We start from the raw sequence: 14,619 nt of genomic DNA, 5'->3' as shown, positions 1-14,619 counted from the left end.
TGTTTTCTTTTTTAAAAATCTGAACATTTGTAAAATCTTTTTTTAATGGTTCCCGTGCGACGACGCCTGGTCCGGCGTGCAGCTGCCTGGCGGCTGGCGGCTCAGCTGCCGCCGGGTGCCCATCCCTCCAGTTCCTGCGCGCGAGCCTGATCGAAGCGCGGAGATCCGGCGAAGGAGGCGGTACCTGCCGGCGGACTTCCGCGCCGATCCGGCGTACGCCATCAACTCGGAGAGTTGGCGTACGTACCTGTCGACGGAGACGGATAGGAGAAGAAGGGCGGGCTTCATGGGCAACATGGATTATCCCTTCGGCCCTGCACCGCCGGCTCGTCGTCAGCAGGCGCCGACGCGTCGTCAGCAGACGCAGCACAACGACGCCGACGACCGCGACAACGACGACGACGACGGAGCCTACGACGCCTACGACAACGACGACGACTACATCGAGGCGCTCGCGTACCATTGCGAGGAGGTGAATGACGACAGCGACGACTACGTCGCTGTCGTCTTCCACGAATGGCAGCAGGCCATGGCGGAGGGCCGCAACTTCGACTTCCCGGAGAACATGACAGACGACGAGATGGTGAAGCTCGACGTCATCGTCTCCAAGTACGACGTGCCTGTGTAGCCGCCGCTGCCCCGCTACGCCACCGCCGTCATGCCGCCGGGCCTGTCGGCGGATGAAGCCCTTCGACAGGCGCTCCTGGCCTCGGCGACGCCTCCTCCACCGCCGCCACAGCCTTATCCCTGGGCGCCTCAACCCCCGCCACAGCCGTAGCCCTGGGCGCCTCCTCCACCGCCGCCACAGCCTTATCCCTGGGTACCTCAACCGCTGCCACAGCCGCAGCCCTGGGCGCCTCCACCGCCGCCATAGCCGCCTTCTCCACCTCCAGCAGCGGCGGCGCGCCCGGCGTACGATCCCCCGGATGGCTACTGGCCGTGGGTGATACCGGAGCTCATCGTGCTCGACAGCGACGAGAAGCAGCACAACGACGAGGAGCAGCAGTAGGCGTTTAGGGTTTTTTTTATATATATTTTAAGTATGTAAATTATGTTTCATGTTTTAAAAAAATGATTCGTCTAAAAAAATGCGTCGTGCCGCTGGAACCACCCCCGACGCAAACGGACGTGCGATCGATTTCGACCAAAAGGACCGACGCAAACAGACACGCGCGAAACCTAAAATGCGTCGCCCCCGCTGGAGATGCCCTCACGCGAAGGGTAGGCACCGGAAGCGTAGACCCCGCTCGCCTTCTCCCTACGCGGGCCGGCCCAGTTGGCATTTCGGGTTCGCTCCTTTGGATTGCAGCGAGGATACCAGGTACGCGACCAATCTGCCCCAATCCGATTTTCTTTTTCGTGTTTGTTTTCTTTTGTTTTCGGTTTTTATATGAACATTTTCTAAATTTTGAAATTTTCAGAATTTGAATAAAATAGATATAAAATTGTTCAGATTTCAAAAGTTCAATTAAAAATGCTTAGATCTGAAAAATGTTCACAAAAATAATGTTCATATTTGAAAAATTGTTCAGATTTCAAACAGGTTTAGATTTTTTAAATGTTCAAATTTTGAAAAATGATCAAGTTTAAAAAATTTCAGATTTTTTTTAAAAAAAACTTCAAAGTTTGAAGAATGTTCATATTTTTAAAATTATTCAGATTTGGATAAAGCTTTAGATTTTGAAAAAAATGTCCAAATTTTACAAAATTTTCATATTTGAAAATGTTTACATTTTAAAATAGTTCTGATTTAAAAATATTCAAAAAATAAAAAATATTAAATTTGAAAATATTCATTTTAAAAAATATTCAAAATTCGAAATGTTCATATTTAAAATAGAAATGTAAAAAAGAAAGGTAAACCAAAAATTGGAAAAAAAGAGAGAGAAAAACAAAAAAAAACTGAAAACCTGACCTAAACCGGAATAACCAGGGAAACCCGACCGAACAAGGAAAGCCTGGGAAAACCAACCAGAATATTCTACGGAGTAGAATGTTCCTAAAACAGAAAAACCTGAAAAACCCGGGATCCATTGGGCTGACCCGTTTAGAAACTATAGCAATAAAAGGGGTACGTGTCGACTCGGTTCGCTTCCCGTGAAGCGTTAAATAGGATTTGCAGTGAGGCCGTGACTGCGAATTCTCCTCCGCCGCTATGTTGCTGGGCCATATGGACGAATGAGATAAATCTTCCCTCTCCAGTTCCCTTTGCGCTTCTTTCACCATGACGAAGTGGGCAATCCCTATTCGACACTTCATGCAAATGCCAACGAGTTGACGCCTACCCCCGACGAGCGCCTGAGTCAGGCCTGTTAAGTAGTGAACATAATGGGGTTGGAGAAGACCACCACCTCGCCAGAGACATGGACGGCGCGGCGAAGGTGAGGAATGAAACTTAGGGTTTCAGGTGCGGCGAGTGGTCTTAACTTCTTAGGGTTTGGGGTGGGGCTCGCCGGCGTTGGTTCTTAGGGCTTCAGGTGGATGAAGGTCATTGAAGATAGGGAGGTGGGTGGGGTGTGGGTTAAGAGGGAGGTCGTGGGCGGTGGAGGACCGACGTGGGAGGTGGCTCAAGCAGGGAGGTGCGACGGGGGCTCGATACAACTTCTTAGTTGCTTTTTCACCTTCAAGGTTTGTTGTATTTTTTTTCATGGGACTCGAAGGTCTGGTACAAATAAATTTCTAGGTACCGAGTCCACATGATATGTTTAGAAATGGAATTTCCCCCACCCATTTTTTGTTTGTTTCATGATCTAAGTTGTTGCAACTTTTCTGTTTCGTTGCTTACATGGGGGAGGGATCTAGAATAAAACTAGTTGATTCACTCAAAGACGTGTGTTTGTACTCTATATATGGGTTCTTTTTGTTGGTTCCAAAACCATAGTAGCTTGTTAGCAATTTCTTCAGTAATTGTTATTCCTGGTATGTCCGAACTAAGAGAAGGATGGCTTGTGTAAGAATTTTGGTTTGATGGGCTCCAAGTTTCAAGTTGATTTGCAGCAGAAACTGCCCAGATTTTGTTCCTAAGATGTGTCTTTATACGTTCTTCATCAGATCTACAGTAGAGCTACTTTTGTTTTTGCCATAGAGTGGTGGTTCGTCAAACGAATACCAAAATGCTGGACTGAACAAACCATTCGAATGCTGGGATGGACAAATCAGCACCGAATGCTCTAGCGGCGTCCAAATACTTTTTTTAGACAGTATTTAACTAAAGAATACGGATCACGAATTTTCAACTTTCTTTTTTACTCACGTTGTCTAGAAAAACTTTCACTGCTCACGAAATTCTGAATTTTTTTTGTTTAACTAAAGCTCAACCGCCAACCGAGTGGCGAAACGCCTAACGCTCGCCCGCCCCGCCCGAGAGCAATCCTGCCGGCGGCTATGCGGCGGCGGCCGTCGCCGCGCACGCGGCCTTCTTCCCCGAGACCGACTTCGATTCGCTGACCACTCCTCCCGCATACCTCGTCGGCCGTCGCCGACTCCCGCTTCTTCCCCTGGACTCAGCATTGGTGAGTTGAGTTGCCGCAACCCTAGAAAGGCTCGCATTTGGGGGAAGGTCTTTTTGTATCGAGCTATTGGATTTCCCCATTAGTTGAAGCAACGATTCAAAGAGAGATAGATGCGTTGCTTTGGCTTCAATTGTACTCGAGGCCGCACTGGGCAACTGTCTTTTTTTTGAATGGTCACTGGGAGAGGGAGAAAACCTCCACCTGAATTTTTCATATGTATAGGCAACTCTCTCTTATTTTCCATCGCTCTTTTTAAATTGTGTTGCACAGTTTTTCTTCACCGAGCGTCCTTCTGGAGTATTATTGAAAAAATATTGTCACTAATTCATCAACGAAAATCAGGTTGCTTCCGCAGGATGTGTAGTGCCACAACGGAGGAGTAAGCTTCAAACAGAATACTGACGTCTACGTCCATCCGTGCCTATCCTCATCCCTCATTGGATATCTTCCTTGCCTTGCTTCGCTTCCACTCATGGAACTACTTTTGCACAAATTGCTGCCTACTTGGTATAGTACGTCTCTGGCCTGCAGGTAGCACGATCGAGCAAGAGTATATATAGGCTGCACCTTGAGTACATTGTTCTTTGATTTGAGCTGCGAGTTTGAGAAGCACAATGGCCAGGCTGAGAGAGGGTGCTGTTTATTGGCTTCATCGTGCACTGGTAGTCCTCTGTGCCCTGTGTTGGACATCCTCTGTTAGGTTCGTGGTCGGTCAAGCCGGGCAGTTGAGCGTGGATGCCTCGCCCCAGACTGCAAGGAAGATCCCCGATAAGATGTTCGGTATCTTTTTTGAGGTGAGAACACGACCCTCTAAATAAAAGCTGTGCTTGTTAATTTGTGACATCTGAAAACTGTTCAACAAGTTACTAAGTTAAACTATATTATCACCCTTTGTTCGAGTCGGTACTAGGCATCTGGTCAGCTTTGGGTAAACATTTCTCTCATTCAGTAAGGCCATTTGTTTGGTTGGTATTTGCGCTATGCAGCTATACTGGTTGACTGAATCTTCACAGGGATTACAGTATGCAACTACATGCCATGTCCCAGTTAGTCTCAGTTCAACAATTGAAACCTTAGAAAATGGTTTTGATTTTACTTCCAGGGCTATAACCTCAACATCAGTAATTGTAATCATGTTTTGGTTCTATTTTTAGGAGATCAACCATGCTGGTGCTGGTGGGTTGTGGGCAGAGCTTGTAAGCAACAGAGGTAAGGAAAAACATATATGCTATTTAGATACACACTTATACCTGATAAAGTTATGCAAAGGTCAGAACATGTGCTAATGAGTCATGGGTCCATTTCACATTCCCCATTTTCCGTTGCTCAGTCTGTGTAAGCTCTAACAAAATTACTTCCAGGTTTTGAGGCCGGTGGGCCTAATACGCCGTCAAACATCGACCCATGGTTCATAATTGGGAATGAATCAAGCATCATTGTGGGAACTGATCGGACATCCTGTTTTGAACGTAACTCGGTTGCACTTCGAATGGAAGTTCTTTGTGACTCTAAAGGAACTAATGTCTGCCCATCTGGGGGTGTTGGGGTCTATAATCCTGGTTACTGGGGCATGGTATGGTATTCCTTTATATGTCTATGCATATAACATGTCGAAATATTTTTGAACAAATATAACATACTCATCCTATAATATTGCTGAGCTTATCTGACAGTTTCAAATTGGTTCGAAATGCATTATACTTTTAAATGAAATGGAACTCTTAAAAGGTTACTTGGTATTGATTTTCGTTGTACAGAACATTGAAAGAAGGAAGAGTTATAAGGTGAGCCTGCACATTAGGTCTTCAGATGCAGTTTCCTTGTCCGTTTCTTTGAGAAGCTCCGACGGTCTGCAGAAACTTGCTTGTCACACCATCACGTAATGTGGTCATTAATTTTAGAAGAGATGCTGCATTACTATTTGTGTATTTATGACATGCATCGTGTTGGTGATTTCAGGGGTGGCAAGAAACAATTCACCAACTGGACAAAGATAGAGTTTCATTTGAAATCCAGCATAAATAACACTAATTCAAGGCTTCAGTTTACAACCACTAAAACTGGGGTCCTTTGGCTCGATCAAGTGTCGGTTATGCCTTCAGACACTTACATGGTAATATCGTCTTTGTGTTTTTATCCTCTACGTTTTGGTGCGATTTTTTACTTATAAACGACATGTGTTTGATCGATTTATCTATGCTTTTACCCAGAGTACATTTGACCTATTGTCATTATATTTTCGTCATAGGGACATGGTTTTCGGAATGATCTTGCTTCTATGTTGGCTGATTTAAAGCCCCAATTTCTCAAATTTCCAGGTCTGTTATATGAAGTGTATGTTACATCCAAATTTAAGCTGTATGATTACACACTTTTAATGACATAATACATCAACCATATTTTAGGGGGTAACTATGCCATGGGAAATTATCTGAGAAATGCATTTCAGTGGGGTGAAACTGTGGGTCCATGGGAGGAAAGACCTGGCCACTTCAATGATGCTTGGGGATACTGGACTGATGATGGGCTTGGATTCTTTGAGTTCCTTCAGGTAAGTGGAACACAGACTTTTGCTTTAACATACTGATACTTATCAAACAAATTACTTCATAAGTTCATACTGGTACTTATTTACTGCAGTTGGCTGAAGACCTTGGTGCTTCCCCTGTTTGGGTGGTTAATGATGGTATTTTCAATCTCTTTAGATATATGACCTCTAGCCAACACTTGATTTGTGTTATGAGATGCTTTCCAATATTGCAGGAGCAAGCGCTAATGAAGAAGTTTCTACAGCAAGGATTGCGTCACTGGTGAAGGTATGTTCTTCAATAACGTTTTGTCAGTCACTTTTACAGCGTAACGGCGTCTGAGTGGATAAAGTAATGTGCAAAAAAATCTCTGTTTTAGTTTCTTCTAGATAAATTTATGATAGCTTATATGTTATTCAAAGTCATGACAGGCGTGTTCTCCTCTGTTAGCTTAAAATAGCACATGGTGTACAGTCTAGCATATAAAAAAAAAATAATCAAAAAGAAGACATAGCTCCAGCTCTGCATCGATTGATGTGTACAACCTTTTATTGCCAGTCTACCATATAATAGGCATCATGAAACTTGTTGTAAGAAGAGCTGTACAAGACAGGAAAAATACACACAAGAGTTGGCAGGCATTGCATAAAAGAATGGCTGATACACTAGTGGTATTGCTTAAAAGAATGGCTGATACGCGGTATTGTTTAAAAGAATGGCTGATAAATCGCTTCCGTGGATAAATTCTGCCCCACGGGAGTTGAATCCAGGTGGAGGGGTTAGCACGAGTACACGTCTAAGCAAAAATATAACAGAGAACTGGTTTACATAAATATGGGTTGTAGATTTTGAGAAGACATCAACCTAATTGTATCTCATCCATTTTTCCAACCAAATGGTTAATATTTTGATTAAATTTTTGCACAAACATCTTTGGTGCCGTTATTCCAAAAGAATATATGATAATGCTTAATGTTCTTAGTTCTGAAGCCCATTGTTCTGTTGATGTCAAGAAAAACTTAGTTGCTAAACATTCACATGAAGGATGATGTTTCTTTTACATGATCTGGTTTTGGTACTTTTACCAAATCTGTTTAAATGCGTAGATTTGGCAATACAGGTACCATTACTACATTTTTGCCCTGCCTTGCATTTTCTTCATACTTGTAGTATTTCAGGATGTTGTTGATGGCATCGAGTTTGCTAGGGGAGGACCCAAAACTACATGGGGTTCAGTTCGTGCGGCAATGGGACATCTGCAACCCTTTAAGCTTGATTATGTTTCAATAGGGAATCAAGAATGCTGGATGCTCTACTACAGAGGTTTGTAGTTTTGTTGCATATCATTCTTACATAGGTCCATCAATTCAGATGATTTGGCGTGTTTATTTTTCTCAAACACGCAAAATGCGCGTCATTTTGTACTACGAGAAAACATCAAAATGACGCCAAGTGTACAGACAAATGGCAAACGAAAACAAAGAGAAGAAACACAAAAAGAAAACAAAATGCCAAAATACCAAAAGACTAGCCACAACTGCAGGCCTGTTGCTGGCCAAGAGCTTCCTCTCCATGTCAGAACCAGATGGAATTTTGGTCCGTTGACTTAATAAAACTGTTATGGATAACTGTTGACCTGTTGTACCTATAACTCTGCTTCTACTGAATGCAAAAGATGTGCAAGACTTTTGCACATTCTCTATTTTTTTCTTCTGTTATGGATAAAGCAAGAAAGCTCATATTCTCTGTTATCTCGTTTAATAGGCAATTACCAAAAGTTCTATTCTGCAATTAAAGCTTCCTACCCAGACATCAACATTGTATCAAGTTGTGATAAGTCAACTATTTCGCCATCCAACCCTGCCGATCTATATGATGTTCATGTAAGATCTCTCTGCTATGTTCATAGCCTGCTACATCAAACTCGTCATTCTGGTTGACCAAAAGATCATCACCGTGACAGGTCTATGCATCTTCTGCCAATATGTTTTCCAGAACTAGTATGTTTGACAACACACCACGCAGTGGGCCAAAGGTAGTGAGCTTCTGGAATTTCAAAGTCTATCCCTACTTCTGCAATGCTCTGTGCCAATTCTCATAGCTAGAAATGACTTGTGGAAGCACTGTCAATCTGTAGGCAATTGTTAGTGAGTACGCTGTGACAGGAAATGATGCTGGCAAAGGAACACTAGTAGCAGCACTAGCAGAAGCTGCGTTTCTAGTTGGATTGGAAAAGAACAGGTTATCTTTTGTATACACTTATACATTTTTCTTTTTCATTGTGAACTTCTTTTATTGCTTCGGCTACAAACAAATTAAAAGTTCAAAGACTGCATTGAGAAGTAGAGCTTTTGGCATGAAATGATAGTAGAAAATGCCATTTGGGTTGTCTGCCATTTGCATCACTGGCCGACCGCGTTGCGTCCTTGATGTTTTGCCCACTGTTCTACTGCAGTGATGTGGTGGAGATGGCGAGCTGCGCACCACTTTTCGTAAACGACAATGATCGCAGGTAAAGATACAACAGCCTAAAAAGTATTATTTACTATTTCAGTATGTTTTGCTGGCCACGTGTCACGTATTTGGATATCAACACAAAAAATATTATGTGCTCCAAAGGTGGAGCCCAGATGCCATTGTATTCAACTCATGGCAGCACTACGGATGCCCAAACTACTGGATGCTACACTTCTTCAAGGACTCCAGTGGCGCAACCTTTCACCCCACAGCAATGCAGATCTCCAACTATGATCAGATGGTTGCATCTGCCATTACTTGGCAGAATCCTAAAGACAAAAGCACTTACCTGAAAATAAAGGTGCTCTTCTTTATTTCCTATTTTCACTCAGAAGATGACAAACCACAAAACAAATTAACCAAACACACCATTAATTTTGCAGGTCGTAAACTTCGGCAACAAAGGTGTGGATCTCAACATAACTATTACAGGGTTGGGGAGTGACATCAAGAGCTCTGGTTCGAAGAAGACCGTGTTGACGTCCTCTGCGCCGCTCGACGAGAACTCCTTCCAACAGCCAGAGAAGGTCAGTACCCACAACACTGAGTCAATGAGAAGAGTCAATTCTGATGATGAATGACTACCGGTTCCTATCTAGTGTTTGCTGATATTCTGCAATCATGTTATAAAATTATGCAGGTGACTCCAGTTTCGAGTTCATTGGCCGATGCCAAGCAGCAGATGGGCGTGTCAGTGAGCTCCTATTCCCTCACATCGTTCGATCTCCTGCTGGAACCAAGCAAGCACTCGACCATATAAAGAAGAAAATAGCTCAAGTGTTAGCTACAGCCTATAGCTGCAGTCAGACCAGTTGCCTCCCATACGAATAGGAAGGAAAGAACAGAAAACAAATTTGTAAATGTATAGTAAATATTAGCCTGTGCGTATGTACCGTAATTCTGTAAACAAAGATCATGCTGCCAAGTCAGGAACTCGTCGCAAGGATTGCTTGTGTTGCCAAATGGTTCTACGAAGAGTCATTTTAGAATCCAAGCTCCAGAGAGCTCTGTTAAAAAGGAAAATCAAAATCTTCATTCTCAAATCTAAGAAAAAAATTTGGAATAATATGTTGTTATGTATGTACAAAAGTTTGCCAGCATAACTTGTCAGTTGTGATCTACATGAAGACAGATGTGGAGAGCAAAATCAAGTTTCTTGTCTTGAGCCTTGATATTGTATATTTTGTGTAACCCAAAATCTAACATATCATTTAAACAATCTTTCTAACGTTTGCAGCATGGAAAACATGATAATTTTAGATTTTTTTTATAAAAAATCTGGGATCACTGGATCCCGGGAGCCAAACTGATGTCCTTGATGGTTCTGCCAATACAAATATATTAGCCCCCCGTATATTTATTGATTACAAATATATTAGTCCCCCCATATATTTGTTGATGAGGTGACCCCATGATATTGCTACCCTCGTGTGGTAGTGTTTACCAATAAAATAGTTGTATCGTGTACTGAATCAAAGGTTACTTTGCAAGCACACATAAATTATGCTAGTTGTTCTCTTCACCACCATCCATCTTCTCCCTTTCTTTCGATGCACCTCCCCGGCCTCCTCGGCTCTCTTGGTCAAGCACAAGCTCACAATACACGAATCCTAAAACCTAAAATTGGCGATGTCTTGACGAATATATTCATATACTGAGATATTTGCAAGAGAAACACACATGCAAGAGAAAACTTTATTCATATATTATTCCATGGTGACTACATTTATTGGTCCCATACATTGGAACAACGACAGACAGTTTATTGGTCACCAAAGGAAGCTAATGAAGCTACATAACTAGCATAGAAAAATCAGAAGCAGCGACCGGTGGCGGTGGTGGGAAGCTTGCAAGATCTTGGGGTCATGTTGCACACGGAGGGCAGGCTCTGGGCCCTCTTCGTCAGACTGGCAACAGTGCCTTGCAGGAAAGAACCGTACAGGTCAGCATGTTCCAGTATCTGACCGAGCTCGCTCTGGAATCCTTTGCAGATAGTCTTGCAGCGGCACTTCTGCGGCGTCTCCGCCAGCTGTTGGCAGCACATGCTCTGCACTTTCTTGCAGCTTTTCCACCATCTCCAGTCCCGGCCCGGCATACACCGCTCCTTCATGTAATCCTGGCAAACTTCTAGCTTCTTTATAGTTTCATCTGGGCATTGCCCATAACCAATATGAGGAGGAATAAGAGGGTCTTTGGTGGTAGTACCCTCTCCTTGAACATCACTGTTGCATTGCGCAAAGGCGATGGTGGTGCTTGCTGCTAGGCTTAGAGAAAGGAGGATGAGCAAGAAGAAGGTCTTCATGGTGTCAATTGAAGATATTTGTTTTGGTGAGATGCATAGATGAGAAGAACTCCCACTTATATTTATAAATCAGAATTCTGCTCTTGCGTGCCACTGTTTCAAAAAACAAAATTAGTACGGCATTGGTAAAAGTTATCTTGGAAGCACGCAAAAACTCTGCAGGTTTGTTGAGATAAACCATGTTCCATGTACAAAATCTGGCCCTTTCTAGATAGGCCAAACCACTCCTCCTTTCGAGTTTGGATTATGCTAACAAAATCGCCTGCTCCAAGCAATGCATAACTTGCGTGAAGCTGAACTTGTAGGATTGTGTGGGTTGTTGAAGATGTATCAAGATGTTTTGGTTTGTATATAAGGTAGTAGTACATGATAAGTAATGTAGGAAGATGCCATCTGGGTTAGTTCTGTCTAATCGTGAGGCCAGGCCTAATGTTTGTTCCCGATCTTTGTTTTTCTGCGGAACAACATTTGTGGTGTTGTACAAGTTTTTAGGATGGATGAGGATGATGATGCATCAAGATTTATTTAAGGGAATAGTGCAATTAAGGACAATAAAATCCAACTGTCTCGCGTTCTCAGTCCATTGGCCCTCTTGCAGTCCGATATCACAACACTAAAATTTCTCTCCGTCTGATTCACGATGGGTCATTTGAATGTACAAGGACGTCGCCTAGAGGGGGGGGGGGGTGAATAGGCGGTGTATAAAAACTTCTAATTGAGAGCTAAACTAGGCGGAATAAAACTACTAAGTGTTTACTAGTTTAGCTCAAAGCCTATCAACTAGGAATTTGCCTAAGAGCACCAACAACCTATGCTAGCATGATGAGCGATAAAGTGATAACAAGCTAGATATAGCATCAAGCATGATAGATATCACAATGTAAAGCGGATAGGTAAAGGAGCTCGGGTTGAGAAGTGACCGGTGCACGAGGAGACGACGATGTAACCACTACAAGAGATCGAGTTTTTTATGACTGGGATTTAATCTACGTGTAGACAGTAGTATATCGTTAAATGGCAAATAAAGGTACTGTCGTAGGTGCAAAAACTGTCATGTATCACTATTAATCTCCGACAAGCTCGTTAGTTAATCTTATTAGGCCGGCCAGCTATGCAGTGTACCCGTGACAATGTTGTTGTTGTTAAATACAACCCGCTGTTTGATCTCCGGATTTTATGGCGCCACAATATCTCTGACATTCTACTCGTGCATGTCCAGTATGTTCTGTGACTAGGCTGTCATACATGAAGTGGTTTACCTATTTATTTATTTTTCTTTGAAACGAGTGATTTACCTATCTTATCTATGACTAGACTGACACTGCACGTGACCAACTAGTCCACACGGTTTGTTAATCCAGATATAATTTAAACTTAAGTAATATACTCGCATGTGAATTTAATTTCCATACGGTATAAGGAGCACTACGGGAAAATCAGGCGCTGCCGTGCAGCCAAACTTTGCCGTGAGCTGCTGCACGGCAAAGATTTCTTTGCCGTGCGCAGCAAGAAGAGCGCACGGCAACGAAAAAATGCACGGCAAAGTATGAGCGCAGCGCACGGCAAAGAAACATATCACGGCAAAGAAAGATATGGCGCACGGCAAAGAAATTTCTCACGGCAAAGAATGGGAGCAGCGCACGGCAAAGATTTTGGGACGGCAAAGTCCCGCAAGCCGCACGGCAAAGAAAGAGCGCACGGCAAAGGCCTGGCACTGCCGTGCAGCCAAACTTTGCCGTGCGGACAGACAAGTTGCACGGCAAAAGGTCCTTTGCCGTGCGCTTCTCCCTTTGCCGTGCGCCAATATACATTTTTTTTGTTTTTCTAACTATTTTATTTCATCTACTACTTATATTTATTTTGTTAATTAGTTTTTCTTTTTGATGACTATTTATTACACTATGTGAAATACAAAATTAGTCTCCATGCTCATCCCCCACATATATCAGGGTTCCGGTGCTCCGGCGGCCGTCCCCCTCCTTCCCCCCAAAACAGCGGGACGGCGGGTCTACCCCCTAGATTTCTCCGCGCGACGTTCCACCAATATACCTTTTCATAGTTTTAGGTTTGTTTAGTCCATGGACATATGGAAAACCATGTGTGGTACCCTTTGGCACAGTCTAGCCCCCGATATACCCGCGCGGCGGGACACTTCACCGTACACGTCCAGGAATCTGTTAAGTGTTATCGCCCGAAGGTGAGGAATGTCAGACCGGGGATCCATGCCATGCACCATTTGGTGAATTACACCTAGCATCACACTTTGAAACATAGAATAGGTCCACATGCAAGGTTTGGTGGGGTTCCGGTGCTCCGGCGGTCGTTATCCCCCTCCTCCCCCAAAACAGCGGAACGTGTGCCCCGTGCGGGTCTACCCCCTAGATTTCTCCGCGCGAGGGTGCACCAATGTAACTTTTCATTCTTTTAGGTTTGTTTAGTACATATACACATGGAGAACCAAAGATTGGGACCCTTTGGCACATATACCAGCAGCCTAGAGCCATTATCACACGATCGACGGTGTGCCTGGTCTACTGGTTAGGGTTAGGTGTAGGGTTAGGGCTAGGGTTTAGGGGCTAGGGCTAGGGTTTAGGTTAAAGGGTAATTATTTATGGTTAGGTATAGGTTTAGGGTTTAGGGTTAGGGTTAGGGTTTATGATGCATGGTTCTCGCAGCTCCGGCGTCGTGGTTTAGGGATTTAGAGGGGTTTAGGGCTCGAAGCCTCCCCAGTTTAGGGTTTAGGGTTTAGGGGAGCTACTTTTGCACCATTAGACCTTGCACCACACTTTGACACATATCATAGGTCCACATGCAAGGTTTGGTGGGGTTCCGTTGCTCCGGCGGTCGTTATCCCCCTCCTCCCCCAAAACAGCGGAACGTGTGCCCCGGCGGGTCTACCCCGCTAGATTTCTCCGCGCGAGGGTGCACCAATGTAACTTTTCATAGGTTTAGGTTTGTTTAGTCCATGGACATATGGAAAACCATGTGTGGCACCCTTTGGCACAGTCTAGCCCCCGATATACCCGCGGCGGGACACTTCACGGTACACGTCCGGGAATCGTTAAGTGTTATCGCCCGAAGGTGAGGAATGTCGGACCGGGGATCCATGCCATGCACCATTTTGTGAATCACACCTTGCATCACACTTTGACACATAGAATAGGTCCACATGCAAGGTTTGGTGGGGTTCCGGTGCTCCGGCGGTCGTTATCCCCCTCCTCCCCCAAAACAACGGAACGTGTGCCCCAGGCGGGTCTACCCCCCTAGATTTCTCCGCGCAGGGTGCACCAATGTAACTTTTCATTCCTTTATGTTTGTTTAGTACATATACACATGGAGAACCAAAGATTGGGACCCTTTGGCACATATACCAGCAGCCTAGAGCCATTATCACACGATCGACGGTGTGCTCGGTCTACTCGGTTAGGGTTAGGTGTAGGGTTAGGGCTAGGGTTTAGGGGCTAGGGCTAGGGTTTAGGTTAAAGGGTAAGTATTTATTGTTAGGTTTAGGTTTAGGGTTTAGGGTTAGGGTTAGGGTTTATGATGCATGGTTCTGCAGCTCCGGCGTCGTGGTTTAGGGATTTAGAGGGGTTTAGGGCTCGAAGCCTCCCGGCTTAGGGTTTAGGGTTTAGGGGAGCTACTTTTGCACCATTAGACCTTGCACCACACTTTGACACATATCATAGGTCCACATGCAAGGTTTGGTGGGGTTCCGGTGCTCCGGCGGTCGTTATCCCCCTCCTCCCCCCAAAACAGCGGA

At 44.3% G+C, this 14,619-nt stretch overlaps 2 protein-coding genes across 2 annotated transcripts; one reads left to right on the top strand and one right to left on the bottom strand.

Moving 5' to 3' along the window:
* The first annotated feature begins 4,952 nt into the window (after positions 1-4,952).
* Positions 4,953-9,520, top strand: LOC124675083 (alpha-L-arabinofuranosidase 1-like). The gene is made up of 15 exons (XM_047211153.1): positions 4,953-5,085; positions 5,270-5,391; positions 5,472-5,625; positions 5,761-5,830; positions 5,918-6,063; positions 6,153-6,198; positions 6,276-6,328; positions 7,219-7,363; positions 7,805-7,923; positions 8,004-8,075; positions 8,178-8,281; positions 8,496-8,552; positions 8,660-8,858; positions 8,941-9,084; positions 9,198-9,520. Exons 1-15 carry the CDS (start codon positions 5,002-5,004, stop codon positions 9,315-9,317), a joined length of 1,635 nt encoding a protein of 544 aa, XP_047067109.1. The 5' UTR covers positions 4,953-5,001; the 3' UTR covers positions 9,318-9,520.
* An 850-nt stretch (positions 9,521-10,370) lies between these two features.
* On the bottom strand, positions 10,371-10,859 carry LOC124673224 (puroindoline-B-like). The gene has a single exon (XM_047209344.1). The coding sequence runs from the start codon at positions 10,857-10,859 to the stop codon at positions 10,371-10,373; it is 489 nt and encodes a 162-aa protein (XP_047065300.1).
* Between the last annotated feature and the right edge of the window lie 3,760 nt (positions 10,860-14,619).

The sequence above is a fragment of the Lolium rigidum genome, chromosome 7 (genome assembly GCF_022539505.1).
Source record: "Lolium rigidum isolate FL_2022 chromosome 7, APGP_CSIRO_Lrig_0.1, whole genome shotgun sequence".
NCBI classification, from domain to species: domain Eukaryota; kingdom Viridiplantae; phylum Streptophyta; class Magnoliopsida; order Poales; family Poaceae; genus Lolium; species Lolium rigidum.
This window is presented reverse-complemented; position numbering and strand designations above follow the sequence as displayed.